Source organism: Ranitomeya variabilis, chromosome 3, assembly GCF_051348905.1.
Source record: "Ranitomeya variabilis isolate aRanVar5 chromosome 3, aRanVar5.hap1, whole genome shotgun sequence".
Classification (NCBI taxonomy): Eukaryota; Metazoa; Chordata; class Amphibia; order Anura; family Dendrobatidae; genus Ranitomeya; species Ranitomeya variabilis.
The window spans coordinates 210893599-210919833 of record NC_135234.1 but is presented as its reverse complement, the minus strand read 5'-3'; the positions used below and the strand labels follow the sequence as shown (position 1 = coordinate 210919833).

Sequence of the window (26235 nt, the reverse complement as noted above, 5' to 3'; positions counted from 1 at the left end):
TTGCCATAATACAAATTCTAACAGTCTATTCAGTAGGACTATCAGCTGTGTATCCACCAGACTTCTGCACAACACGACTGATGGTCCCAACCCCATTTATAAGGCAAGAAATCCCACTTATTAAACCTGACAGGGCACACCTGTGAAGTGAAAACCATTCCCGGTGACAACCTCTTGAAGCTCATCAACAGAATGCCAAGAGTGTGCAAAGCAGTCATCAAAGCAAAAGGTGGTTACTTTGAAGAACCTAGAATATAAGACATATTTTCAGTTGTTTCACACTTTTTTGTTAAGTATATAATTCCACATGTGTTAATTCATAGTTTTGATGCCTTCAGTGTGAATGTACAATTTTCATAGTCATGAAAATACAGAAAAATCTTTAAATGGGAAGGTGTCCAAACTTTGTCTGGTATGTATGTATATGCGTGTGTGTGTGTATATATGTGTATGTATATATATGTATATATGTGTGTGTGTATATATATATATATATATATATATATATATATATATTTTATATTGTGTGTGTATGTATATATATATATATATATACACACACACACACACACACACACACACACACACACACACACACACACACACACACACACACACACACACACACCCTTTTCGATGCGTTTTTGTTGCTGTACTTTATATTATAAGCCTTCTCTACTAATCTTATAAATTTGATTCTGATAATCCATTCTACCATCTTCATTTTAACATGATAATTAGAGACGGGCGAACCCGAACACTAAAGTTTGGCGTCCGTACCAAACACCTACTGTTCAGTCACAGACTTCACCGGGAAGTCTGTGTTACTGTTCGGTTTCGACCTCCCCGAACACCGGGTGTTTGTCAAGCTGTCATATGCATGACAGCATGACAAACACTGCTTCTGATCGGTGGTAATTTACCGCCGGTCAAACCGTTTCGGTTCCCACGCTGTCAAATAACAGCGTGAGCCCACAGCTGTGATCGGAGGTAAAAAGTTTACTTCTGGTCACTGGCGTCGCATGATGGGACTACTGCTCCTTCATATTTGTGGGATTGATGTCACCTTTGTATTGTCTATAAGACACCTCTCTATTACTAATCCTATAGTTTTATTGTATATAAACCCACAGCCAGAATAATGTCCTCGCCTAATGCCCATTTCTTTGAATGCCTAGTCTCCTGTTATAAAATTTAAATAAAAAAACAATAACCCTCACCTGTCCGACGCATTGTCCCATGCCGGAATCCATGTCTGGTGATTACTAGTTTTCAACCAGGTCATTCCCACCCTTTCACCTTCTATAGGAGCCCTGACCAGGTCCATCTTTTTCATGTCCCAAGTCAGGTCGTTCAGATGATCCTTTTGTTGTGTTGCCTAGACCGACAGAGCGTTTGTCCTCTTGAGACCATCAAACGTAAAATCTACAATCTCCTCCACAAGATTTTCCGCCAGTAGGTTACAGGTCAGTGCTGAGAGCAAGGTACTCCTTCATTCGAGAGGAATTTGGATCTTTAACTATAAGGGCAGGATTCTTCTATCCTATTTTGGACTGAAAATTTAGAATGCCTGCTAAACTCTGGATTTTTCAGATTGCGTTCGAACTCCCGCTCTTTATCGACCCTTCCCCCAGGCACCACCCATAGCATCCAGATAGACCTTTCCCAACTATCTCCTTCTATCCGATTTTTTACAGTTCGGACTATTGGGTCTGCGGTCCGAAAGTCTGAGGCTTTCAGATTAGGTTTGTCTGACAAGAATTACGGAAAAAGGGTCTGTGATATCACGTCACTGTTTACATTTACAGATATAAATCATTCAGCTGCGGTGATGAAAACTAAATCTCCGAGCACTAAAATATACTCGGACGACACCCGAGCGTACTCGGGAAATCTTGAGTAACGAGTATATTCGCTCATCACTAGTCTCTACCATTAAATTTAGAAAGCTTCTTGCTCATAGGTGGGCCCCTGTCGACAGCGCTACTATGTCGATATCCTCTTTTTTTATTTTTTGCATGTCTGTCTTGAGCAAAGCTTGACTCCCAAGGGTCAGGTGCAGGGGCGTAACTACCGCGGTCGCAGCTGCGACGGGGCCCAGACTACTTAGGGGCCCCATGGACAGGAGTGAAGGAGAATGAAATGACCCATGAATGATTGATGATGATCCACCATTTGTGAGTGACCCGCAGCAGGGAGCCGTCACCGCTCTCTAATTATACTTACCTTCTCCCGGCACGGTCCCTGGACGTCCCTGTTTCTTCCAGCGCTGCAGATTCTTCCTGCACTGAGCGGTCACATGGTCCCGCTCATTACAGAAATGAATATGCGGCTCCACCTCCCATAGGGGTGGAGCCGCATATTCATTTCTGTATTGAACGGTAACTGTGACCGCTCAATACAGGAAGAATCTGCAGCGCTGGAAGAAGCAGGGACGTCCAGGGACCGTGCCGGGAGTAGGTGAGTATACAGCGCTGCGCAATATTTACCGCTCCTCGTTCCGGTGCGGCTCTGTCATCAGCGTCCTCTGGCAGTGACGCTCAGGTCAGAGGGCGCGGTGACGTAGTCAGTGCGCGCCCTCTGCTGAACGTCAGTGCCGAAGACTGAGCCGCACGAGGAGCAGCCAGGTAAATATTGAAAGTGCCGGGGGTCCTGAGCGAAGAGAGAGAGGTGAGGTGAGTATGTGATTTATTTTTTTTATGGCAGCAAAAGCATAAGGGGCAAGTGACTGTACGGAGCATTTTATGGGGCCATAACGCTTGTGCAGCGCCAGCACTATAAGGGGCAGTGACTGTGCGGAGCATCTTATGGGGCCATAACAATTGTGCAGCACTATAAGGGGCAAGTGGCTGTGCGGAGCATCTTATGGGGCCATAACACTTGTGCAGCACTATAAGGGGCAGTGGCTGTGTGGAGCATCTTATGGGGCCATAACAATTGTGCAGCACTGTATGGGGCAGTGGCTGTGCGGAGCATCTTACGGGGCCGTAACACTTGCGCAGCACTATAAGGGGCAGTGACTGTGCGGAGCATCTTATGGGGCCATAACACTTGTGCAGCACTATAAGGGGCAGTGACTGTGCGGAGCATCTTATGGGGCCATAACACTTGTGCAGCACTATAAGGGGCAGTGGCTGTGCGGAGCATCTTATGGGGCCATGACGCTTGTGCAGCACTATAAGGGGCAAGTGGCTGTGCGGAGCATCTTATGGGGCCATAATGAACAGTGCAGAGCATTATATATGGCACAGCTTTCTATGGAGCATCTATGGGGCCATAATGAACGGTGCAGAGCATTATATATGGCACAGCTTTCTATGGAGTATCTATGGGGCCATAATGACCGGTGCAGAGCATAATACATGGCACAGCTTTCTATGGAGCATCTATGGGGCAATAATGAATGGTGCAGAGCATTATATATGGCACAGCTTTCTATGGGGCCATAATGAACGGTGCAGAGCATTGTATATGGCACAGCTTTCTATGGAGTATCTATGGGGCCATAATGAACGGTGCAGAGCATTATATATGGCACAGCTTTCTATGGAGCATCTATGGGGCCATAATGAACGGTGCAGAGCATTATATATGGGGCAGCTTTATATGGAGCATCTATGGGTCAATAATCAACGGTATGGAGCACTATGAGGGGGGCTGCGTTGTATTCTATGGGGGTTACCTTGAGTTGTATGGCAGGGCTGCGGGGGGGCCCTATTTGGAAGTTCGCACCGGGGCCCATAACTTTGTAGTTACGCCACTGGTCAGGTTCCTGCCTTGACGATTATGGTCCAGTGAAACTTGACTTGTAGGAAATTGCCTGCCCAGGTAGGATGAATTTGAGGCTACCGGATTGACCCTTCCTGAATATGGGGGACCTCAATGTGGTCATGGACGCCCTTCAATTCAGTCATTTTCTTTGTGCTGTACATGGAGATCTTTCCATTTCGGCCTTCCGAAAGAGTAATGTATATAATTTATTTATTTTTACCGCTATCTCTTATTTCATGGGAAGCTCTGAGGATGGTCTCTTTTCTGTCTGTATCCTTCTCCAGGACAGAGCGGCACCCTCCTTTTTCCTTGGCATGTTCTTTCATTCACCTTAACAAAGAGATTGCTCTCCTTCTTTTTAGGTACTTCACCTCTCACCTCCCTGAGAGGTTTTTACACAATCTAATGTAGTCAGAGCTGTGCAGATCTACTGGTCTCGCTGCTCCATTCAGTCATTGGAATACCTTCTGGGTTATCTTGGTATGCCCTGGCATATGTCAGACTGAATCTAAAGCCACCATTGTTCTCTGGTTTTGTTCTGCCAATGCAGAAGATTGGGCTAACTTAAGTCGCCCTTGCCAGGACATGACTCAAATGTTGCTAAAGGTGATACATGAGGGTTGCAGTCCGAAGCTGTCAGTTTTGCTTGGCTGGTTATCAAAAATATAGGGGACCCCAGGCCATCATTTTTTATTTTTTTTAAATTTTTTTAATTTATAGCGCAGACTGACGGATACTCCCATCAGCTGCTGCCTACTATCCCTGTTATTAGCAGCAGCAGGCGTACTCTGATGGGATTAATAGTTCCATCAGCAGACGCCTGACCCGTTATGTTTTTTATTTATACCGCAGCCGGTGGCAGATGAATACTCCCATCAGTTGCCTCCTGCTTTCACTGTTAACAGTTGAATACAGCTCTCAACATTCTGGCCTGCTAGCGCTGATCGCAGCGCGAGCAGGGGACAGTGATGAACAGTACAGCTGATTTCCAGGCTGCCGGTACGTGTCACAGTGATGATACGCAGATGTCATTTCATCCGTGTGTCATCACTGTGCATGTGTGCAGGACGTTTTGTGGCCTGAGCTGCTGTTAAAAAACGGACATGTCAGCGTGTTTTGCCCACGGACACATGGTGCGTGGAAACACACTGACATGCACAGATCAATTCACTTGAATGGATAAATAGTGCAGCGCCCCAGAGTCCTGGTCGTTGCAGTACTGTGGCTCCGCCACTAAGGGGAGCTATGGTACGTCTGATGGCACTGAAGGAGTTCATCTGATCAGGTATCACAGACACCAATACATTTCACAGCCGGGCCTCCGGGGGGAGCTAAGGGTGCTATTCATTAGGCCACTCCCCACCATAGTGGGTAAACTGGGGGTCAGGCAGGAAGTTAGATCAGAAAGCTGACTGGGTTGGAACCAGGCAACACCTTGTGGCAGAGGGTGTTGCGGGGGGAAGATACAGTAGGGTCTCTGTCAGGGGTGGGATCCTGACAGAGGCTTGGCAACAGGAAAGAACATAACGGGACCGTGCCTGCTCCGGGTAGCGGCGGTACCCAAGGAAGGATTGGAAGCGAGATAGATTGTGCTGAGTGAGAAACGAGATCACGCAAAGGAGAAATACCAGTAGGAGTCGTGCTGTAAGACCGAAGCAACATCCTACTGAGGCGCACTACCGGTGGCCGGAGCGCCGAGGGAGTATCATAACATTCAGCTTCAAGCAATACTCCAAACAGCGGCAGGACAGTCAGTCTAAGGCGGGCTGTCTACCTTAAATCACCTATGCAGTCTTGGGGGGCAACTTGTGGAGAGGGGCGACTCTAGGGTCCCGGAAGAGCTCCGAGCCTACCCGTCAAACGGGTGCCGTCCCAACCAGAACACCAGGGAGGGACGGAGGATTAGCAGAACATCATCTAATCGAGTTGTGAGGAAACTTAAGAAACAGACACAACAGTTGTGGGGGACTTTCCGTAAGCACAGCAGGGGAGGACCACAACACATAGCGCTAGTAGGAAGGCACCGATTTCCACCTGTGAAGAGAACTCTGGAGGTGCCATTGGACCGGCCGGACTTGCGCAGCCTGGTGAACCGTATTCCGGACTGAGGACCCAGAGATCTTCAGTAAAGAGGTAAAGAGACTGCAACCTGGTGTCCTCGTTATTTACTGCACCGCACCACCACAGCCTCACCACCACCACCTACATCATACCTCTCACTGTGCGCCCCTCGGCAGGGTCACGGACTGGGCCTAGCCACCGTGACAACCCCGGAGCAGAGACTCACACAGGCCCGGTACCGGGTACCCCTCGGCCCTGCGGCAGTGGGGGCGCTACAACTTGGCGTCACGAACAGGATCTACTTAAGCCTGAGGAATCGGGTCATGTGTGCCTTGGAACTGTGATTTGTTGTGCTAGGACTGTATTATGTTACAAAGACTGTGCTATGACATTCCCCGCCAAAACCGTCGCCATTATAATATGTGGCGCGCAGGGAACATGGGGCGTGTCGTCGTGGGCGTAGCTTGGAAGAGCGGCGCGAAGATGGAGCCCACCCCTCACAGATACTATGTTCAAAAAATCTGCCCATCAAGGAGAAGGGCCCGCCTTCTAGTGTGGGATGGTGGAGGAGAGAAAGGCCGTCCTCCGGACGGGGAGGAGCCAGAGCCTCTGGATGCCACGAGGCAGAATCCGATTGGCAGCATGGAGCGCGGAAGTCACCCCGGAGAGGGAGAGAAGACCCGTACTAGGCTCCGCCAATGGAAGCCGACGGAGTCTGTACCAGGCGGCGCTAATCAGGAGATCCTCGGGGCAGAGGTGGAGGAGCTGTGCCGGCAGTTCCAGAGTCTCTGTCAGCGAGCAACCGTCCCTGGTGAGGAGCCGCACCTGCACCAGGCATCGATCTCACAGCCGACTACAGAGGAGACCGACACCGGAGATGCGGCGGAAGCAGGTAACGGCGCCGACCCGGGCGTGGCGATTGAAGAGCCCCTGCTGGTGGATGTAGACTCTCCCCCACCACGACCACCCGGACGGGTGTGTAGCCGCATCGAGTGCGAGAGGCCCTGGGAAACCCTGCAGACAGCCGATAGCCCCCTGCGACCCATCAAGCAGTCCCCGCAGCTCCAGGGAGAATGGGTCGCCTTCAAGTGGACCCGCGGGGCCACCACCAACCTGATGGGGTTTCCGGGGAATGCCCAGGAGGAAGGGGAGAGTATTGAGGTCATTCGCCAGAGGGAATACCGCCAGCAGCTGCGCCAGCAAGAAGAGGAGTGGGCCCGCAAGAAGGAACTCCGGCGTCAGGCTGAGCGGGAGAAGGACCTCCAAATCAAAGCCCAGGTCAGGCAGGCCGCTGAGAACTGGGGCCCGCAGCGCTATGGTATGATCAGCACCTTCCGGCTGCAGGGAGGTTGGGGCTTCATTAAGGAGCCCGGTCTTGCTTTGGAAGTATTTGTCAACCGGCGGGATGTAGAGGCGCACCTCGTTGAGGGACACCCAGGCCGGGATCTTTATCCGGGAGACCGAGTTCGGTACACTCGCCACTGGGGAGATAAGGGGTGGTATGCCCTGCATGTGCGCAGATACAAGCCAGAAGTGACAGTACCATCCTCCGACGATTCACTGAGGCCTGCGGTCATCCCCCCAATCTCCTTGTGTGCTAAATGCTTACGGACCATCACCCCAAGGAGAACCGTGAGTACCCAGACCCCAATCCGGGGTGCGGACGCCCTTTATGTGGTGGCAGGAGGAGGGCGGTGCTCACGGAAGCCACCCCCAGACTTGGAAGAGTAAACCTCGATACACTGAATAATGTAAATAGTTACTGTTCTCTTATGTTGCTGCTAGACCCGTTCAGGGTTAACTCTTAAAGGGATCCTTCTGTTGACTTGGGATCCCTATTGTTTGTTTTTGTTTGCTTTTCCAAAGATTTTGCACAAGTTTATAGTTGAAAAGAACTGCTGAAATCATGAACAGTGCATGATCCGAACTTCTTGTACATAGTTTGCACCTTATTAAAGGCGCTCCCTACTGGTTTTACTTAAAGAAGGACTCTTTGTGAAGATACCACACTGGAACCTTTGCTGAGTATGGACTGGTAGCTTGAGAAGATATGCTACCTCGTAGAGACTGGTTCCCCTCTTAAAGGGGATGTTCATTTGTTGTACGTAAATGGTGATATTGCTTTAAGACAGATAGCAATAATGTTTGATGAAAGAAAGTGCTGATAATGTATATGTGAGTAAGTTATATGTATTTAACTAGTTAATTGTGAAGAAATGTTGATGATGTTCTCCGAAAGAAAGTGAAAGATAGAAGAAGGATGCAGTGGGCCCGTAGGGATAGACGTGGTGTCCAGCATGCAAGATAGTGAGAAGGCTTAATGTTTAATAGAAAATGTTTTTGATAATGTTGATAGACAGTTAGGATAGAAGGTAAACCCTGAGTCCTGATAGGAGTCATGTAGAGATGGCTCAGTGCTCTTAAACTGAAAGTAATGTTATGCTCTATACTGTGTATAGTAGAGGAAAAGGCAGTAGGCCCGGGCTGAACGGGGCGGTCCTGCATAGAAAGGAGAGGCAGTAGGTCTGGTGCCGATAGGACAGGCGGTCCTGCAGATTTAAAGAAGGAGAATGAAAAAGTTAAATTACCTTATAATGTGATTATAAGAAGGTCTTCAGTGGATGCAGAGTGTATGTCTTTAAAGGCAATGTTAAATTATTGTTCCACAATTTTCCACTTAGTAGAATGCCCGGTTGGGTAAGAAAAGTTAATTATAGCATGTTGCTATGATATCTAACCATGTTTGTAACGTTCAAGTATCCTTACCTCCCATAAAGGGAAGCTCTGTTCAAATATGCTTATTGTTATTGCACTCAACAAAATTGTATGTCTTTTTGCTAACTTGTATTGTTGTTTTCTTCCCAGTCCCGGAGTACTGTGTTTAACCAGGGGGGAGTGCAGCGCCCCAGAGTCCTGGTCGTTGCAGTACTGTGGCTCCGCTATGGGGAGCTATGGTGCGTCTGATGGCACTGAAGGAGTTCATCTGATCAGGTATCACAGACACCAATACATTTCACAGCCGGGCCTCCGGGGGGAGCTAAGGGTGCTATTCATTAGGCCACTCCCCACCATAGTGGGTAAACTGGGGGTCAGGCAGGAAGTTAGATCAGAAAGCTGACTGGGTTGGAACCAGGCAACACCTTGTGGCAGAGGGTGTTGCGGGGGGAAGATACAGTAGGGTCTCTGTCAGGGGTGGGATCCTGACAGAGGCTTGGCAACAGGAAAGAACGTAACGGGACCGTGCCTGCTCCGGGTAGCGGCGGTACCCAAGGAAGGATTGGAAGCGAGATAGATTGTGCTGAGTGAGAAACGAGATCACGCAAAGGAGAAATACCAGTAGGAGTCGTGCTGTAAGACCGAAGCAACATCCTACTGAGGCGCACTACCGGTGGCCGGAGCGCCGAGGGAGTATCATAACATTCAGCTTCAAGCAATACTCCAAACAGCGGCAGGACAGTCAGTCTAAGGCGGGCTGTCTACCTTAAATCACCTATGCAGTCTTGGGGGGCAACTTGTGGAGAGGGGCGACTCTAGGGTCCCGGAAGAGCTCCGAGCCTACCCGTCAAACGGGTGCCGTCCCAACCAGAACACCAGGGAGGGACGGAGGATTAGCAGAACATCATCTAATCGAGTTGTGAGGAAACTTAAGAAACAGACACAACAGTTGTGGGGGACTTTCCGTAAGCACAGCAGGGGAGGACCACAACACATAGCGCTAGTAGGAAGGCACCGATTTCCACCTGTGAAGAGAAATCTGGAGGTGCCATTGGACCGGCCGGACTTGCGCAGCCTGGTGAACCGTATTCCGGACTGAGGACCCAGAGATCTTCAGTAAAGAGGTAAAGAGACTGCAACCTGGTGTCCTCGTTATTTACTGCACCGCACCACCACAGCCTCACCACCACCACCTACATCATACCTCTCACTGTGCGCCCCTCGGCAGGGTCACGGACTGGGCCTAGCCACCGTGACAACCCCGGAGCAGAGACTCACACAGGCCCGGTACCGGGTACCCCTCGGCCCTGTGGCGGTGGGGGCGCTACATATACAAGTGTCTCTGGTGTATGTGTGAAAACTGTCACCACACGTATCGGAAACACTGACATTTGAAAGAGCCGTAAAACTATATGGATTTCCGGCATGCTGCTGTTTTGTTTCTTGGACGCGAGCACTGTTTATGTATAATATTTAATAGCCTTTCAGATGATTAGTAAGTAGACCCATCATGAAAAGAAAATTCCTTTTATAATAAAAGCCTCTAACAAGAGAAAATTGGGGATTAAATGGGAAATGAGGCAAGCTGCACATATTGAATTGGGTGACATTATGATCTGGAAGTTCCGTGAGCATTTAATTAGCACGCAGAAACATACTGATTAAGTTTTCCATTTTAACATACCCTTATAATTTATTTACAGTGCAACACGAAGGAAGCCTATAAAGGGGGCTGCTGGTCGACCTATTCAATTTCGATATGATGATATCGTCACTAGAGCCAGGATGCAGGAGCAAACGAAAACCGTAACTGAGGGAAAACCACAACGTCTGCTGTCTGTGCGTCTTCAAATTGTTATCTTTCTAATAGTAGCTTTTGTTGTCCTCGTATATATCACAATGGAGAGCAGTCCTGAAAACCCTTTTGACACTGCTACAGAAGACCTTGCTGATGTGCAGCAACCTTAGTGTAAAATGTTTACATGATCGCTACTTTCTTCCAGAAGGAGCCGTGGAAAAGGTTTTGGAGCGATGCCCAATTGTTCAGTTCTTGTTGTGTTCAATTTGTATAACGTTTCATGTGAATTGGTGGCATACTTTTTAGAAGTGGTTGTAAAGTCTGATAAATGCCAGCCCTGTACACTGACCTCTCAAATGAAGTTCATTTAAAATAATTGTTTTAGAGTAGGGCACTATATAAAATTTTGAGTCCTGCAGTGTAGTGATAGATTCACCTTTTAGAGGGCAGTTTTGGAGCCCCACCAATTCTTGATACTATTGAGACAAAAAAGGTAATAACACAAGTCATATCTCAGAAGAAAAGTATTGGTTTTCCCTTTTTATAAAGGTTTCTAATAAGAACAATAGTTACAAAGAAGAAGAATTGTAATCTTTCTAATAATGGGGAAAAAATACTATGCATCCGATAAAAGATTACTGGATTTAAATAAGAAAAAAAAAGTCTTGTACCGGTTCTGTGTTGTATAAAAGCACAAGATCTGTCACCTCTCGTTTTGTAATGTTCTCCACATTGTCTTAACTTTGTGATAAATCATAGATGGAGTCAACAAGGTTTTGTTTCAACCCTGTAACGTTGCGAGGTTCCTTGACCCATTTAGCATTTGTTTCTGCATGGCATTACATGTTATGTAATAGAAAACAACTATAAAGGTAAGAAATCAGTAGAGTTCTTCACAAAGTTATTTTTTGGGGGTCTGTGTTTTTGCTGCTAATTTAAATTGTTGTGCACTGTTTTTAGCCACTGGGTCTGTTTTCTCTACCCAGCAGTTTTGGCTTATCAATGTCTTGTCTCTGTTAAATTATTTCTGTCACTGTTGAAATAAAGCTTATGTTTATTTTGCCGCCTTTGGTTTTATTTGCAAGCAAGAATAATTTTGCTCTCATTGTTAGGGAACATTTTAGATGTGACATTCCCCAGTAAGATCCAAAGTAAAAATAGATCTGACTTTTTTTTTTCTTCCTCTTGCTACCTGTGGATGGAGTTTTAAAATTCACTTGTCAGTGCTGATCTGTAACTGAAGTTGCCCCAGACGCGCCTCTATGACTTAAATCTGGAGGCTGACCGGAGGAACAAAGATCATTTCCTCCTGACCACCCAGTGGCTGCACGGCTTTAGAATACTATTAACTTACATTAACCCCATATCTGCAGGTTTAATAGCATTTGGGTCTTGTAGAAATCTTGGCACTCAGGTAAATGTTGTGAGCAGATTATTTTATTGTGTGCAGGCAATCCAAAAATAAAGACGTTTCGATCCAACAATGACCTTCATCAGTCAGGCAGATTGCAGTGTGCACAGGGTTACAGGCAGAAAAGAACGCTCAGGATCAGCAGCACAAGCTGCAGCAGTGTGTGAGGTTCATGTGCTGCTGAACCTGAGCATTTGTTTCTGCCAGTAACCCTGTGCGCACTGCAATCTGCCTGACTGATGAAGGTCAGTTTAGGACCGAAACGTCTTAATTTTATTGTGTGCAGGCAATCCAAAAATAATCTGCTCACAAGACTTACCTGAGTGACAAGTTTTCTACAATATTTACCTGGAACAGGATCCTACTTGAGCACCATCCACAGGAGTGCCGTAATTACCAATATTAATAGCATTTGGGGACATGACAGATACCCTTTAATATCCATAGTCTGAAATCTAGATTGGATTCTACAGGAATTTTCCAGATCCCAAAAAGTGCACATTGATTGAACGCTAATCTATGGACCATTTTTAGCAATTATCAAAGAAACCCCTGTGTTCTTCTGATGATTTCTATAGATGTATAATTATTAAATTTTCCAGCACATAATTATTCATGACCATCTTCAATACCATCTTCATCATTGGTTGTGATTGACCAAGCTGCTGAAAAGTTATAATTCTTTTCAATCACAGAAAATAAAACTTAAGAATAGAATTAAAAAATATAATTTTTTGGTGAGGATAATCCGATCAGCTGTCATGTGCCGGATAATGTACGGGTTCCGCGCCAAAGAGGTGGAGGCTATCTATGATGGATATACACATCATAGGTCATTAAGGGGTTAAATTAGTTATTCCATTGAAAACATGGAATAAAAAAGGAATAAATAATTCACTTGTATTCTTTAAAAATGATAGTCTAATATCTTTCCAAACCATACTAAACAAATTTACATGAAAAAACCTTGATCTACTTAAAATACTAGAAATAAGAAAATGTTTACAATAAAAACCTCAAAAATAACCTTCTGATAGTCAAACCAATACTAAAATTTTCCAACCCCAACAACAATATGTGACAAAGAACAAGCATGAGTATCTTCAAATGGCTCGGTACTAAACGTGTAAATGGAAGGAATTGTGCCGTTTAAGAAACCCAGAAAACTAGGATTAGAAAAGCAGTATCAAAATTTAGTAACAACATTTATACAATAGTAACACAAATAAGAATTGGTGAAAAGTGCTAAAAATGCATAACGGGAGGGATTAATCATTAGATTTGGTACTCAGCCATTTGAAGATGCCCATGCTTGTTCTCGGTCATATATTTTTCCAGGATTCATTTATAGGTTAATAAACAATATAATATGGGCATATACTCACCAACAATGTGGACAGTGGTCGAGGTGAAAAGGATTTTTTAAGACTTTTTTTCCTCAGAGGTCAAAAGCCAACAAAATAGTACAATCTTGTACCACCAATGCAATTTTTCAAGAGACACATTTTAAAATCCTCATTAGATGGCACTTTACCCCAGTTAAAATCAATAAAATGTTCAAATTAACCCCAACTTGTTGAAATAATTATGGACAAATTCAGACTGGTTAGAAGTATGATCTGCAGGTAGCTGGTGCAGCTTCAGTGTTCAGGTACTGCAGGTGCGACTTAAGGCACAAGTACAGTGTCAAGCTACAGGTACCACCCACAGTGGTTCAGGGACCGCCGATGCGGTTTCAGATTCAGACCCTGGCCACACAAGGGCCAGGGGTTCAGGCTCTTGCCACACAAAGACTACTGTTTCAGGTATAACTAAAAGCTCAAGGAACCTGACAACTAGCTGCCATGGGCTACTCAACTTACACTGGTAACATTCTACAGGCACCTCCCTACAGGTGAGTGAGCCTTAAATACTAGATGCCTCCAAGCTTTTGGCTGAGGGCATATTCTGAGTGGGCACACTGCCCTTTTAAGAGACAGAAAACTTGTGCGCAGGAGCCAGGCACTGCGGCAGGATAGGGGCACGCTGAGAAGCAACTGCAGTGATAAGTATGTCTGCATCCCTAACAGGAGATGGAAAGGGGAACATGCAGGGACTTCAGAATAAAGTGTTACACCTATTGCCTTTTTTTGTTATTATAAAACAAAAATGTATTTGAAAAAGTTATAACCATATCTCTTTCCAGACCATTATTTGACCTTTTGGGTCTGCTTCTAAAGCTGTTCGATTTGTTTTCTGTTATGAAATGTTTATTTTCTGTGTAGCCATGGAAAAAAACAACTTTTAGAATATGAATTGCATCCTATACCACTGGACACGAAAGAAATGTATTCCCCTTACAACCTTGATTTTTCACTAAGCAAGAATCGTTTAATTAAAACACATTACACAAGTTACTTTACCATTTGCTGTTTTTTTTTTTTTTTTTTCTTTCTGTAGTTTTTTTTGGGAAGGCAAGAGATTGTTGCATTTGTTTTACTGTTACGGTACCTTCACACTGAACAACTTTCCAACGAGAACGACAATGATCCGTGACGTTGCAGCATCCTGGATAGTGATATCGTTGTGTTTGACACGCAGCAGCAATCTGGATCCCACTGTGATATCGTTGGTCGGAGCTAGAAGGCCAGCACCTTATTTCGTCGTTAGGTCGGTGTGTATCGTTGTGTTTGACAGTAAAAGCAACAATGCCTGCAATGTTTTACAATGGTAACCAGGGTAAATATCGGGTTACTAAGCGCAGGGCCGCGCTTAGTAACCCGATATTTACCCTGGTTACCATTGTAAAAGTAAAAAAAAAACACTACATACTCACCTTCTGATGTCTGTCACGTCCCCCGCCGGCGGCTTCCCTGCACTGAATGTGTCAGCGCCGCTGACACATTCAGTGTCAATGAAAACCCATAAGTCATTATCTCAGTAAATTAGAATAAAAAACACTGGCAAAGGCTAGCTTCACACTAGCGTTTGGAATGGTTGCGGACCAAAGCCTTCCTTCTCAGCTAAGCCACGCCTCTTCCTTCAGCTCCGCCTACATCTGCATGCGTACCCTATATTTAACCCCTTCATGACCTTGGGATTTTCCGTTTTTCCATGTTCGTTTTTCGTTCCCCTCCTTCCCAGAGCCATAACTTTTTTATTTTTCCGCCAATATGGCCATGTGAGGGCTTATTTTTTGCGAAACAAGTTGTACTTTTGAACGACTTCATTGGTTTTACCATGTCGTGTACTAGAAAACGGGAAAAAATTTCCAAGTGCGGTGAAATTGCAAAAAAAGTGCAATTCCACACTTGTTTATTGATTGGCTTTTTTACTAGGTTCACTAAATGCTAAAACTGACCTGCTATTATGATTCTCCAGGTCAGTATGAGTTCATAGACACCAAACATGTCTAGATTCTTTTATCTAAGTGGTGAAAACAAATTCCAAACTTTGCTAAAAAAAAAAAAAAATTGCGCCATTTTCCGATACCCGTAGTGTCTCCATTTTTTATGATCTGGGGTCGGCTGAGGGCTTTTTTTTTTTGCGTGCTGAGCTGGTGTTTTTAATGATAGCATTTTGGTGCAGATACGTTCTTTTGATCGCCCGTTATTGGATTTTAATGCAATGTCGTGGCAACCAAAAAAACGTAATTCTGGCGTCTCTAATTTTTTTTCTCGCTACGCCGTTTAGTGATCAGGTTAATCCTTTTTTTTTTTTTTATTGATAGATCGGGCGATTCTGAACGCGGCGATACCAAATATGTGTAGGTTTGACCTTTTTTTAATTTTATTAATTTTATTTTGAATGGGGAGAAAGGTTGGTGATTTAACCCCTTCACCCCCAAGGGTGGTTTGCACGTTAATGACCAGGCCAATTTTTACAATTCTGACCACTGTCCCTTTATGAGGTTATAACTCTGGAACGCTTCAACGGATCTTGGCGATTCTGACACTGTTTTCTCGTGACATATTGTACTTCATGATAGTGGTAAAATTTCTTCGATATAACTTGCGTTTATTTGTTAAAAAAATGGATATTTGGCGAAAATTTTGAAAATTTTGCAATTTTCCAACTTTGAATTTTTATGCCCTTAAATCACAGACATGTCATGCAAAATACTTAAGTAACATTTCCCACATGTCTACTTTACATCAGCACAAGTTTAGAACCAAATTTTTTTTTTGTTATTGAGTTATAAGGGTTAAAAATTGACCAGCAATTTCTCATTTTTACAACACCATTTTTTCTCAGGGACCACATCTCATTTGAAGTCATTTTGAGGGGTCTATATGACAGAAAATACCCAAGTGTGACACCATTCTAAAAACTGCACCCCTCAAGGTGCTCAAAACCACATTCAAGAAATTTATTAACCCTTCAGGTGTTTCACAGGAATTTTTGGAATGTTTGAAAAAAAGTTAAATGTTCATTTTTATTTACACAAAATTTATTTCAGCTCCAATTTGTTTTATTTTACCAAGGGTAACAGGACAAATTGTACAACAACTTTTGGGGTCCATTTTCTCCTGAGTACGCTAATACCCCATATGTGGGGGTAAACCACTGTTTGGGCGCATGGCAGAGCTCGGAAGGAAAGGAGCGCCATTTGACTTTTCAATGCAAAATTGACTGGAATTGACATGGGACGCCATGTTGCGTTTGGAGAGCCCCTGATGTGCCTAAACATTGAAACCCCCCACAACTGACACCATTTTGGAAAGTAGACCCCCTACGGAACTTATCTAGATGTGTGGTGAGCACTTTGACCCAACAAGTGCTTCACAGAAGTTTATAATGCAGAGCCGTAAAAATAAAAAATCATATTTTTTCACAAAAATGATCTTTTTGCCCCCATTTTTTTATTTCCCCAAGGGTAAGAGAAGAAATTAGACCACAAAAGTTGTTGTGCAATTTGTCCTGAGTACGACGATACCCCATATGTGGGGGTAAACCACTGTTTGGGCGCATAGCAGAGCTCGGAAGGGAAGGAGCGCTATTTTACTTTTCAATGCAAAATTGACTGGAATTAAGATGGGACGTCATGTTGCGTTTAGAGAGCCCCTGATGTGCCTAAACATTAAAACCCCCCACAAGTGACACCATTTTGGACAGTAGACCCCCTAATGAACTTATCTAGATGTGTTTTGAGAGCTTTGAACCCCCAAGTGTTTCGCTACAGTTTATAACGCAGAGCCGTGAAAATAAAAATTCCTCTTTTTTTTCACAGAAATGATTTTTTAGCCCCCAGCTTTGTATTTTTACAAGGGTAACATAATAAATTGGACCCCAAAAGTTGTTGTCCAATTTGTCCTGAGTACGCTGATACCCCATATGTGGGGGGGAACCACTGTTTGAGCGCATGACAGCTCGGAAGGGAAGGAGCGCCATTTGGAATGCAGACTTAAATGGATTGGTCTGCAGGCGTCACGTTGCATTTGCAGAGCCCCTGATGTACCCAAACAGTAGAAACCCCCCACAAGTGACCCCAAATTGGAAACTAGACCTCCCAAGGAACTTATCTAGATGTGTTGTGAGAACTTTGAACCCCCAAGTGTTTCACTACAGTTTAGAACGCAGAGCCGTGAAAATAAAAATTATTTTTTCACAAAAATGATTTTTTAGCCCCCAGTTTTGTATTTTCACAAGGATAAATTGGACCCCAAAAGTTGTTGTCCAATTTGTCCTGTGTATGCTGATACCCCATATGTGGGGGTAAACCACTGTTTGGGCGCATGGCAGAGCTCGGAAGGGAAGGAGCGCCGTTTGGAATGCAGACTTAGATGGATTGGTCTGCAGGCGTCACGTTGCATTTGCAGAGCCCCTGATGTACCTAAACAGTAGAAACCCCCCACAAGTGACCCCATATTGGAAATTAGACCCCCCCAAGGAACTTATCTAGATGTGTTGTGAAAACTTTGAACCCCCAAGTGTTTCACTACAGTTTACAACGCAGAGCCGTGAAAATAAGCCCCCAGTTTTGTATTTTCCCAAGGGTAACAGCAGAAATTGGACCCCAAAATATGTTGTCCAATTTGTCCTGAGTACGCCGATACCCCATATGTTGGGGTAAACCCCTGTTTGGGCACACGGGAGAGCTCTGAAGGGAAGGAGCACTGTTTTACTTTTTCAACGCAGAATTGTCTGGAATTGAGATCGGATGCCATGTCCCGTTTGGAGAGCCCCTGATGTGCCTAAACAGTGGAAACCCCACAATTATAACTGAAACCCTAATCCAAACACACCCCTTACCCTAATCCAAACGGTAACCCTAACCACACCCCTAACCCTAATCCCAACCCTATTCCCAACCGTAAATGTAATCCAAACCCTAACCCTAACTTTAGCCCCAACCCTAACTGTAGCCTTAACCCTAGCCCTAACCCTAGCAATAACCCTAGCCCTAACCCTAGCAATAACCCTAACCCTAGCCCTAACCCTAATGGGAAAATGGAAATAAATACATTTTTTTTATTTTTATTTTTTCCCTAACTAAGGGGGTGATGAAGGGGGGTTTGATTTACTTTTATAGCGGGTTATTTAGCGGATTTTTATAATTGGCAGCCGTCACACACTGAAAGACGCTTTTTATTGCAAAAAATATTTTTTGCGTTACCACATTTTGAAAGCTATACTTTTTCCATATTTGAGTCCACAGAGTCATGTGAGGTCTTGTTGTTTGCGGGACGAGTTGACGTTTTTATTGGAAACATTTTCGGGCACATGACATTTTTTGATCGCTTTTTATTCCGATTTTTGTGAGGCAGAATGATCAAAAACCGGCTATTCATGAATTTCTTTTGGGGGAGGCGTTTATACCGTTCCGCATTTGGTAAAATTGATCAAGCAGTTTTATTAGTCGGGTCAGTACGTTTACAGCGATACCTCATTTATATCATTTTTTTATGTTTTTGCGCTTTTATACGATAAAAGCTATTTTATAGAAAAAATTATTTTGGTATCGCTTTATTCTCAGAACTATAACTTTTTTATTTTTTTGCTGATGATGCTGTATGGTGGCTCGTTTTTTGTGGGACAAGATGACGTTTTCAGCGGTACCATGGTTATTTATATCTGTCTTTTTGATCGCGTGTTATTCCACTTTTTGTTCGGCGGTATGGTAATAAAGCGTTGTTTTTTGCCTTTTTTTTTTTTCTCACGGTGTTTACTGAAGGGGTTAACTAGTGGGACAGTTTTATAGGTTGGGTCGTTACGGACGCGGCGATACTAAATATGTGTACTTTTATTGTTTTTTTTTTTTTTGTTTAGATAAAGAAATGTATTTATGGGAATAATATATTTTTTTTTTCTTTATTTTAGGAATTTATTTTTTATTTATTTTTTTACACATGTGGAAAAAAAATTTTTGTAACTTTTTTACTTTGTCCCAGGGGGGGACATTACAGATCGGTGATTTGACAGTGTGCACAGCACTCTGTCAGATCGGCGATCTGCTGTGCAGGGCTGCAGGCTTACCAGCGCCTGCTCTGAGCAGGCACTCGGTAAGCCACCTCCCTCCCTGCAGGACCCGGATGCCGCGGCCATCTTGGATCCGGGACCTGCGGTGAGGAGGGAGGTAGGAGACCCTCGGAGCAACGCGATCACATCGCGTTGCTGCGGGGGTCTCAGGGAAGCCCGCAGGGAGCCCCCTCCCTGCGCGATGCTTCCCTATACCGCCGGTACACCGTGATCATGTTTGATCGCGGTGTGCCGGGGGCGGTCCGTGACCGCTCCTGGCACATAGTGCCGGATGTCAGCCGATATGCAGCTGACACGCGGCCGATCGCATATGACGTACTATCCCGTCGGTGGTCATACGGGCCCACCCCACCTCGACGGGATAGTACGTCAGATGTCAGAAAGGGGTTAAACTTTTTTTTTTTTTTTACTGTTGCCATGCTTCCATAGCCTCCATGGCTAGAAGCATGCACCACTCGATCGGCTCTGCTACATAGCAGCGATCATCAGATCGCTGCTATGCAGCAGAAATGCAGGTGTGCTATGAGCGCCGACCACAGGGGGGCGCTCACAGCAGGCCGGCATCAGTAACCATAGAGGTCTCAAGGACCTCTATGGTTACCATTCTGATTCATCGCTGACCCCCGATCATGTGACGGGGGTCGGCGATGCGCTCATTTCTGGCCAGAAGCGCCGGTTAAATGCCGCAGTCAGCGTTTGACAGCGGCATTTATCTAGTTAATAGCAGCGGGTGAATCGCGATTTCACCCGCCGCTATTGCGGGCACGTCAGCTGTTCAAAACACCTGACATGTCCTGGCTTTGATGCGGGCGCACCGCCGGAGCCCTGCATCAAAGCGTGGTATCTGACCTCGGACGTACTATCCCTTCTGAGGTCAGAAAGAGGTTAACATTGGGTACGCAGGTCATACGGATGTATGCGGATGCCTCTGCATGCGTCTTGACGCTGTGCTGACCTGCGTCAAACGCAACATGGTGCATTTTATTGCGGTCAGCGCAGCTTCAAAACGACAATTCACAAGGAGAGGACTGCGGCTGTAGTTATTGCTTCAAAACCCACCACACATGTATCCAGGAAATGGGCTACAAGTGTCGCATTCCTTGTGTAAAGCCTCTCATGACCAATAGCCAAGGCCAGAAGCGTCTTCCTGGGCCAAGGAGAAAAAGAACTGGACTGTGGCTCAGTGGTCCAAAGTGTTGTTTTCAGATGAAAGTAAATTTTGCTTTTCATTTGGAAATCAAGGTCCCAGATTCTGGAGGAAGAGTGGAGAGGCACACAATCCAAGCTGCTTGAGGTCTAGTGTGAAGTTTCCACAATCAGTGATGATTTGGGGAGCCATGTCATCTGCTGTAGTAGGTCCACTGTGCTTTATCAAGACCAAAGTCAGTGCAGCCATCTACCAGAAAATTTTAGAGCACTTCATGCTTCCCTCTCTCCCAACAAGCTTTTTGGAGTTGAAAATATCATTCTCCAGCAGGACTTGGAACCGGTCCACACTGCCAAAATTACCAATCCTGGTTTAAAAACAACATTATCACTATGCTTTGATTGGCCAGCAAACTCGACTGACCTTAACCCCATAGAGAATCTATGTGGTATTGTCAAGAGGAAGATGAGGGACACCAGACCCAACAATGCAGACGAGCTGAAGGCTGCTACCAAAGAAACCTGGGCTTCCATAACTCCTCAGCAGTGCCACAAACCGATCCCCTCCATGCCACGCCGCATTGATACATAAATTGCTACAAAAGGAGCCCCGACCAAGTATTGAGTGCATTTACTGAACATACATTTCAGTAGGCCAACATTTTGGATTTTAAAATCATTTTTGAAGCTGGTGTTATAAAGTATTCTAATTTACTGAGATAATGACTTGGGGTTTTGTTGGCTGTAAGCAATAATCATCAACATTAACAGAAATAAACACTTGAAATCGAGTCATTACAGAGTGATCTATCTAATGAGTTTCACTTTTTGTATAGAAGAAATGAAATAAATTAACTTTTTGATGATATTCTAATTTTGTGAGATGCGCTTGAATGTGTATATATACACTGCTCAAAAAAATAAAGGGAACACTTAAACAACAGAATATAACTCCAAGTAAATCAAACTTCTGTGAAATCAAACTGTCCACTTAGGAAGCAACACTGACAATCAATTTCACATGCTGTTGTGCAAATGGAATAGACAACAGATGGAAACTATTGGCAATTATCAAGACACTTAATAAAGGAGTGGTTCTGCAGGTGGGGACCGCATCTCAGTACCAATGCTTTCTGGCTGATGTTTTGGTCACTTTTGAATGTTGGTTGTGATTTCACACTTGTGGTAGCAGGAGACGGACTCTACAACCCACACAAGTGGTTCAGTAGTGCAGCTCATCCAGGATGGCATATCAATGCGAGCTGGGGGCAAGAAGGTTTGCTGTGTCTGTCAGCGTAGTGTCCAGAGGCTGAAGGCGCTACCAGGAGACATGGAGGGGGCCGTAGGAGGGCAATAACCCAGCAGCAGGACCGCTATCTCCACCTTTGTGCAAGGAGGAACACTCCAGAACCCTGCAAAATGACCTCCACCAGGCAACAAAAAAAAAAATAAAAAAAAAAAAATATATATATATATATATATATATATATATATATATATATATACAGCAGTGTATATATTTATGTATGTGTTTGAGTATGTGTGTGAAAATACACTGCTCAAAAAAAAAAAAAGGAACACTAAAATCCCACATCCTAGATATCACTGAATGAAATATTCCACTTGTAAATCTTTATTCATTACATAGTGGAATGTGTTGACAACAATAAAACCTAAAAATGATCAACGTAAATCACAACTAATATCCGACGGAGGTCTGGAGTTGGAATGATGTAAAAAAATCAAAGTGGAAAATGAAGTTGCAGGCTGATCCAACTTCAGTGGAAATGCCTCAAGACAAGGAATTGATGCTCAGTAGTGTGTGTCGCCTCCACATGCCTGTATGACCTCCCTACAACGCCTGGGCATGCTCCTGATGAGGCAGTGGATGGTCTCTTGAGGGATCTCCTCCCAGACCTGGACTAAAGCATCCACAACTCCTGGAGAGTCTGTGGTGCAACGTGACTTTGGTGGATGGTGCGACACATGATGTCCCAGTTGTGTTCAATCGGATTCAGGTCTGGGGAACAGGCGGGCCAGTCCATAGCTTCAATGTCTTCATCTTGCAGGAACTGTGACACACTCCAGCCACATGAGGTCTGGCATTGTCCTGCATTAGGAGGAACCCCAGGGCCAACCGCACCAGCATATGGTCTCACAAGGGGTCTGAGGAGCTCATCTCTGGCAGTCAGGCTACCTCTGGTGAGCACATGGAGGGCTGTGCATCCCTCCAAAGAAATGCCACCCCACACCATTACTGACCCACTGCCAAACCGGTCATGCTGAAAGATGTTGCAGGCAGCAGATCGCTCTCCGTGATGTCTCCAGACTCTGTCATTTCTGTCACATGTGCTCAGTGTGAACCTGCTTTCATCTGTGAAGAGCACAGGGTGCCAGTAGCGAATTTGCCAATCCTGGTGTTCTGTGGCAAATGCCAAGCGTCCTGCACGGTGTTGGGCTGTGAGCACAACCCCCATCTGTGGACATCGGGCACTCAGAACATCCTCATGGAGTCGCTTTCTAACTGTGCAGACACATGCACATTTGTGGCCGTCTGGAGGTCATTTTGCAGGGCTCTGGCAGTGCTCCTGTTTCTCCTTGACAAAGGCTGAGGTAGCGGTCCTGTTGCTAGGTTGTTGACCTCCTACAGCCCCCTCCAGGTCTGATGTACTAGCCTGTCTCCTGGTAGCGCCTCCAGCCTCTGAACACTACCTGACAGACACAGCAAACCTTGCCACAGCTCACATTTTTGTGCCATCCTGGATGAGCTGCACTACCTGAGCCACTTGTGTGGGTTGTAGAGTCCGTCTCATGCTACCACAAGTGTGAAAGCACAACCAACATTCAAAAGTGACCAAAACATCAGCCAGAAAGCATTGGTACCGAGATGTGGTCTGTGGTCCCCACCTGCAAAACCACTCCTTTATTGAGTGTGTCTTGTTAATTGCCAATAATCTCCATCTGTTGTCTATTCCATTTGCACAACAGCATGTGAAACTGATTGTCAAACAGTGTTGCTTCCTAAGCGGACAGTTTGATTTCACAGAGGTTTGATTTACTTGGAGTTATAGTCTGTTGTTTAAGTGTTCCCTTTATTTTTTGAGCAGTGTGTGTGTATATATATATATATATATATATATATATATATATATATATATATATATATATATATATATATATATATATATATATATATATATATATTACACACACACACACTGGCATGTAACATGTAAAAGTGTAAAGGTTTGGGCACCTCAAGTCACAATTACTGTTATTGTAAACAGTTAAGCAAGTTGAATATGAAATGATCTCTAAAAGGCCTAAAGTTTAAGGTGACACATTTCCTTTTGTATTTTAGTTGAAAAAAATAATTTTCTACTGTCATGGTTTGGACAGGGTTAATGCCCTGCCCTCTCAGGGTTAATTGTTGTGGCCTCCTTTTAGATCTGGAAGGGATATTTATACCCACTCTGGACTAGGAATCTCTGTCAGTTGTACTTTCGTTTTGTCTGAGTGCCTGACCCCCTGGTGTGCGTGTGCACACTTTGCTGTTTGTTTGCTCTCTGTGCTCGATCTGGTCTGTTTGATTCTCTCGGCTTTCTGACCTCTGGCCTCCACCTTACTACCCTTCTATCTCACCCTCCAGTACCTCGCTTATCTCCCGGTTATTGACCTTGGCATGTTTGACTACTCTCCGGCGCCGTTCGCCTTCTTTGCACCCCGGTGCCTGGCTCTGCCCCTGGCCACTCCCCCTCTGTGACATGGTTCAGGTCCTGTTTGCTGCTCGGTGAGTTTTCCGCCGTTCTGCTCTGGGCTCCCTTACTGCGGCGAGTAGTCTCCTGGCAGTAGTTACACCCGTGATCCTTGACAGTATAACTGACCATACAGTCTCTTCCAGGTGGTGAGGTGCAAGTTTATTATGGATCCGGTACAGGCTCTCATGGAGCAGGTTAATGAGCTCTCCCAAGTTATGCAGAAGCTGTCCATGGAGCAGCAAGCCCTGGTTCACTCGCACCAACAGGTGCAGAGAGATGTGGTGGGAACTCTACAGGGTCCTGTTCCATTGGGGACTCGGGATGGGGGCCCCGATGATGTGTCCCTAGTGGACCCCGAACCACCAGTAAAGTTACCTGACAATTTTTCTGGGGATAAAAAAAAGTTTAGGGTTTTTAAAGAGGGATGCAAGTTGTTTTTTGAGTTACGTCCCCGAGCTTCTGGTAATGAAAGGCAGAGGGAGGGGATCGTTATATCCTTGTTAAGGGGGGCTCCACAGGCATGGGCTTTCTCTCTCCCTCTGCTTCTGAATGTATGTCAGTGAACCTGTTCTTTGAGGCTTTGGGGCACATTTATGATGAGCCTGATAGAGTGCATCTGGCAGAGGATAAGGTGATGAGTGTGACACAGGGGAGGCACTCAGCCAAATGGTTCTACTCAGAGTTTAGACGCTGGGCCACTGAAGTATCCTGGAATGACGCTGCCCTGAGGGGGTTGTTCTGCAGGGGCCTGTCCGATCGTTTACAGGACGCTCTGGCATTTCACTCTCCCCGATACCCTGGAAGATGCCATGACGCAGGCTTACCATATGGACCGGAGGCTCCATGCTAGAAGAGTGATGCAACAGAAGACCTCATTATACTCCAACCTATGTGACAGTGCATCCGTCCCTGAGCCTATGGAGGTTGGGGCTATCTCGATGATGGAAAGAGAGAAGACACCGCAGAGGCAACCAATTATGCTTTTACTGTGGAGCCTCTGGACATTGGAAAAGGGACTGTCCCTCTTGTCCTTCTTCTGCTAAGCCGTTGGGAAACACCCAAGTGTGGGTAACGATCGAGGAGGTTACCCAGACTACCAGGTACATTTTTCCTCACTTGCTAAAATTTTGCTTCGGGTGGAATTGGAACTTGCTGGCGGTCCTATCATGACCACCGCCTTTGTTGACTGCGGTTCTATCATTAACCTGCTAGATGCCTGGGTGGTGACTCTTAATAAGATAGGGACAATCAGGCTTATGGATCCTGTTAAAATTGTGGCTATTGACTCGTCTCCTCTCACCCGGGACGGAGTTTGTTTCATGTCTGAAGTTTTTTCTCTGAAAGTCTGTTCTACTCATGTGGAAAAATGTTGTTGTTTTGTTCTAGATAATTTGCCTGCTGGACTGGTAGTAGGGATGCCTTGGCTTCAACGCCATAATCCTATCATGATTAGGTGACGGGGGAGATCACGCAGTGGGGATGTAAGGATAACGATATATGTTGTAACCTGGTACAGACGTGTTTTCTGAAAGCGGGGCTGAGGCGCTTCCACCACATAGACCTTTTGATTGTGCCATTGATTTAGCCCCGGGAGTCAAGTTACCCAAGGCTCGCCTGTTTAATTTGTCCGGACCTGAGCATCAAGCCATGAAGGAGTACATAGCAGAGAGTCTCCGCAAGGGGCATTTTCGCCTTCTGTTTCACCCATGTCAGCGGGGTTCTTTTTCTTAAAAAAGAAAGATTGTGGTTTGTGGCTGTGTCTCGACTTTCGGGAACTGAACAAAATTACAGTAAAAAACACGTACCCTCTTCCCCTGATCCTCAATTGATGTAACCAACTCACGGGGGCCAAATGGTTCTCTAAGCTCGATTTACAAGGGGTTTATAACCTTATAAGGGTCCAGGAAGGGGATGAATTGAAAACAGCGTTCCTGACGACTGAGGGGCTGTTTGAAAACTTAGTTATGCCCTTTGGTCTCACTAACCCTCCTGCCATTTTTCAAAATTTCATTAATGTTATTTTCTCCGACTTAATTGGGCGTTATGTGGTCATCTACCTGGATGACATTTTATTGTACTCAGCAGACAGTCAAACCACTTGCACCATCTGCTTATAG

General features: G+C 45.2%; 2 protein-coding genes across 14 annotated transcripts in view; both read left to right on the top strand.

Moving 5' to 3' along the window:
- The window catches only part of LEMD1 (LEM domain containing 1), a 131064-nt gene extending 119656 nt beyond the window's left edge, over positions 1-11408 (top strand). For all 13 annotated transcript variants that reach the window (XM_077295107.1, XM_077295104.1, XM_077295099.1 and 10 more), the window contains one exon: positions 10251-11408. In XM_077295107.1, the coding sequence (XP_077151222.1) occupies positions 10251-10515 (265 nt within the window). In that variant the 3' untranslated portion in view covers positions 10516-11408. The remainder of the gene's footprint in view (positions 1-10250) is intronic.
- Positions 1-26235, top strand: part of KLHDC8A (kelch domain containing 8A) — a 501637-nt gene that overhangs the window by 272384 nt on the left and 203018 nt on the right. The gene's annotated exons all lie outside the window — the stretch shown is intronic.